The following is a 4,895-nucleotide window of genomic DNA, read 5'->3' as shown; positions in this document are numbered from 1 at the left end:
ATAGTTTACATGGACTTTAGAGAGGGGTATGTGTTGTGAAAATATAACGTTACTTAACTGTTTCACTTTAAACCTGGGGTCTTTACTCAGTTGTTGTGGGTCTTTCTGGATACAAATGATTTATTTTTGCTTAAGAGAAGACAATTTCTAAGTAGTCTTATTGAGTTCAATTAAGGACAAACTGAAAGAATATACATTTATTTATTAGTGGAGTGGAATGAAAGCCATAACACCAAAGAAGTTGTGTTTTTAGGTGTAAATAGTTGGAATAACAACTCATTCTTCAGAAATGATGGAAGGGTTTGTGAAATTATATTGTTCTTTTCTGAAACCTCCAGAGGGCACTTTTAATGTCCCTGTTCCTTAGGCTATAGATGAAAGGATTCAGCATAGGTGTGACTACTGTGTACATCAGTGAAGCTACTGCACAGTTTTTTGGGGAATTTGATACAGTTGAACCAACATATACTCCAACGGATGTTCCATAAAATAAGCAAACAACTGAAAGGTGAGACCCACAGGTGGAGAAGGCTTTATATTTTCCACTTGTTGATGGAACTCTCTGGATGGAAGAAATAATTTTATAGTAAGAGAAAAGGATCACTGAGGTTGGAAATATACCAAAAAAGGCACCAATAAAATGTGTGACTATGATTTTGCTGAACATTTCATAACAGTCAAGATTTAGGAGTGGTGAAGGATCACAAAAATAGTTAGAGATTTGAATATCCCTGAAGTATGTAATTTGGAGCACAACCAAATTGTGTACCTGAGAGTCTAAAAGGCTGGCCAAAATAGATATCAAAACTAAGAATGCACAGAAGTGAGGGTTCATAATGGTTGTGTAATACAGAGGGTGACAGATGGCCACAAACCTGTCATAGGCCATTGCAGTCAGAAGCATACTATCCATACATGCAAAAAGTATGAACATAGACATCTGTGTTAGGCAGCCCACATAGGAGATGTCTCTGCTTTGAGTTTGAATATCCCAAATCATCTTTGGGACTGTGGTGGAGATGAAACAGATGTCAGACCAGGAGAGGTTGGAGAGAAAGAAATACATCGGGTTATGGAGGTGGGAGTCAGAGGTGACAGCCAGGATGATGAGCAGGTTTCCAAGCACTGTAACTACATACATTAATAAGAACAATCCAAAGAGGATGGGCTGCAGTTCTGGATCCTCTGAGAGGCTCATGAGATGGAATTGTGAGACAACTGGTAGGTTTTGCGCTTCTGTATTGTTTGGACACCTTTGGGTAAACAAAATTAATTGGAAAAATTACATACAATAAGGCATAATTACATTATAATCTCAAATATAAAGGAAATAGTTTAAAAAGGGGGGAAACCCATATATTTTAAATTCAAATTATTACAAGCAAAATTTTCTCTTGAGGATCACCACTTATACCATCAAGACAAGCCCAATAATTTACAACTTTCTGTTTGGATTTCCAATTTACAAATCTCCTTTCATACAAATCTATTTTTGAGGAACTAAACTCAACAGGCTTTTAAAACCAAGGAAATTAGAAATCACATGTTTAGGTCATGGTAAAATACATTTATCCTTTTTGTTGACACAGAGAAGAAAATAATATTCTTTCAATTTAAAAATTATTCCAATTACAGCAAAATTATAAACAGAATATATCATATATTTTCTAAAAAGCCAAAATTTTCCTTAAGTTAAATTATTACGAAAACACCAATTACTTAAACTATATTATTTTGTACATTAACTTAATATGGTCCTTTTAGACAGACAAAGAAATTGTTATAAGGGAATGTTTTTAAAATCCTGTACTATCTTTAGGGAGAAAACCTAAAAGAAATGAATGTGTAAGTGGAGAGGTCACTTGTTCATTCCAGCCACTCAGAACCAAAATAACCACTCAGAAATTGTATTAATTAAATCACTGCTTGACCCATTAGCTCTAACTTCTTATTGACTGACTCTTACATCTTAATTTAACCCATTTCTAGTAATCTGTGTATCACCATAATTTTGTGGCCTACCAGCAAAGTTTCAGCACATCTACCTCTGGCCACAGATCCATGGTGTCTCCCTGACTGCCCTTTTCTTCCAGCATTCAGTCTAGTCTTCCCCTTACCTAAGTCCTGCCCTATCAACAGACCAAGCCAGTTTCTTTATTCATTAACCAAGAAAAGCAACACACAGACAGAAGGACCTCCCACACCATGAAAGAATCTCTAGAATCATCAAAGTATCAAACTAAGCCCAGAATTCAACAAACTAAACACAAACATTGTAAATGAGGAAGAGGAAAGTAGATTTCTTACTAAAAGTATTCAGGGACAGATCAGTTTACAGCTGGATTCTACCAGAATTTTACAGGAGAGAGAGAAAGAAACTTTGTAAATCACTTTCAAAAACAGAGAAAGAAAAACACATCTTAAGTCCTTTAATGAATCAAAGAACATTACAAAATCAAAACAAGGTACAGACAAATCAAAAATGATAACTTCATGTTAACATCCCTGGTCAATACAGACTCAAAAATGTTCAATGAAATACTTGCAAATAGAATACAGACACACATAAAAAGAGTTATTTACCATGATCTACTTGGCTTTTTCCCAAAGAGGCAGAAATTTTCAACATATGAATGCAATAAGCCACAAAAATTGGCTTATAAACAAAAATCCCACAATTATCTCAAGTGATACAGGCAAAACCTGTGGCAAAATCCAACATGCCTTCATCAAAAAAGTATTAGAGAATGTAGGTCTAGAGGGAACATATGAAAACATAATAGAAATCTATATGAAAATATGAAGTCTAAATATATATTTATTCAATCATTCTAAATATATAAAAGCATGAAAGAATTCCATTGAAGTAAAGAATCAGAAAGGACTGTCAACCCACTTCTTTTTGATATTGTACTTGAAGTTCTGACTGATATAAAAAGGATACTAAATTGACACAAATAGGAGAATTCAATCTATCCCTATTTGCAGATAATATGATTTTATGTATTAAAAATCCCAACACCACTAGCAGAAAACTGCTAGAAAAAAATTCAATCGTTTGGAAAAATATAAGACAAACTTCCATAAGTCAGTAGCTATTCTATGTGCCACACAACTGCCCTTAACTGCTGAGCCATCTCTCCAGCCCCTTACCTCACCTTTAAAGTGGACATAAGAAATCACCTACCTAAAGAACTTTTCACCCTGGAAAACCAATGCTTCCAAGACCTCTTTGTCCATCATCCACCCCACTCAATACTTAAATGTTTAAGTTGATTCTCTGCTGGGTCATGATCAAGATCCAAAGTCACTCCTTTGTTTTGTGCCCATGAAAGGCTCAGGTTTATTTCTCTAGGGTTGATGTAAATATATGATGAAATAACCCCCTGATACAGTCATCCACCAGAAAAGAATACACATCACCATCCCCCTGTACTTTCAATTTGCAATCTTGAAGGCCGGGAGTAATTATTGACTCTTTTACAACCTTGGAGACAGAATGCCCAGAACTCATAATTACACAAATTGTTACACAATATCACAGCTCCTTAGAGATTCTTAATATTATAAGTGAAAAAGAAAGAAAAGAAAAATATATCTTTAAAATCTTTTAGCTCTTTCTTTACTTAAGGGAAACGCTAGTTACCATTCAATGTATTTATATATTTTATATATTATTTAAAATATCCATATGTTAGATACCAATAACTTGGATGAAGTTTTTTCAACATATGGTATATGGGAGGGTTTGAAGGAAAGAAATAGAAAGGGGGAAATCATGAAGTGATTTTCTTCAAAAATAAAAGAAATAATTCAAAATTTCTGTATGTTTAAAAATAGTTTCATTATTTTCTTTAAGTTAGTATTCAAAGTAAAAAAACTATGATGTTTTCTTTTTCTTTTTTTAGATTGTAGATGTTTATTTGATCACAGAAGTGTAAGTTTATTTGGTCACATGAGTGTAAATGTTTATTTGAACACATGAAGCATTGGAAAGTCCTGATTGGGGTACTTTCTTTTTTTCAGTATTAAAGGTCAGTTAATATGAATTGGCAAAACTTTGGTCTAGATTTTCTTTTATAAATGGTTCTGTATATGTGCTTAGAGTATAGGTCAATCCGAAGAGGCCTTTAAAGGACATTTCCCAATGTTTTCTAAACAGATTAGTAAAGGGAAGAATGAAAATGAATGTGGCTTATATGTTCATTTACTTAATTCTTTATAGATTTATAGATTTAGTTTTCTTCTTCCAAGTATATAAACTATGGCTTTCATCTAGGTCTTATGATAGACTCTAGTTTATTATTTATGCTCTAAGCTATATATTTTCCATTCGGATATAAATATGTCCAAAGTAGTCAGCTTGAAATCCCAAATTGTTCTTGGGGTAGGAAATAATTGTGGTCTGAATTTAAGTTTTCCTGAATTTTTTTTTTCTGTTTTTCTTGAAAGGGTTTCTCTTTGTAACAGCCTTAGCTGTCCTGGAACTAGCTCTGTAGACCAGGTTGACCTCAAACTTCCAGAGATGCACCTATCTTGCCTTTTGAGTTCTGTGATTAAAGCCATGTGCCGCCATTACCTGGAAAATTCTTTTATTTTTAAATTTAATTATTTATTAAAACTTTCTACCTCTTCCACCCACTTCCCTCTCACTTCCCTTCTCCCCCTCCCCATCCCTCTCCAGTCCTAAGAAAAGCCAGGGTGCCCTGCCCTGTGGGAAGTCCAAGGCCCTCCCCCCTCCATTAAGGTCTAGGAAGGTGTGCATCCAAACAGACTAGACTCCTGAAAAGCCAGTCCATGCAGTAGAATCAAAACCCAGTGCCATTATCATTGGCTTCTCAGTCAGCCCTCATTGTCAGCCATGTTCAAAGAGTCCGGTCTGATCACATGCTTGT

At 34.6% G+C, this 4,895-nt stretch overlaps 1 protein-coding gene across 1 annotated transcript; it reads right to left on the bottom strand.

Moving 5' to 3' along the window:
- Positions 1-310: 310 nt before the first annotated feature.
- Positions 311-3,292, bottom strand: LOC126494481 (olfactory receptor 18-like). Its single transcript, XM_050131847.1, has 2 exons — positions 3,266-3,292; positions 311-1,255 (listed from the first exon to the last, which is right to left on the bottom strand). Exons 1-2 carry the CDS (start codon positions 3,290-3,292, stop codon positions 311-313), a joined length of 972 nt encoding a protein of 323 aa, XP_049987804.1.
- Between the last annotated feature and the right edge of the window lie 1,603 nt (positions 3,293-4,895).

Source organism: Alexandromys fortis, unplaced genomic scaffold, assembly GCF_014885135.2.
Source record: "Alexandromys fortis isolate MF-2015 unplaced genomic scaffold, M_Fortis_MF-2015_v1.1 scaffold_350, whole genome shotgun sequence".
Classification (NCBI taxonomy): domain Eukaryota; kingdom Metazoa; phylum Chordata; class Mammalia; order Rodentia; family Cricetidae; genus Alexandromys; species Alexandromys fortis.
This window is presented reverse-complemented; position numbering and strand designations above follow the sequence as displayed.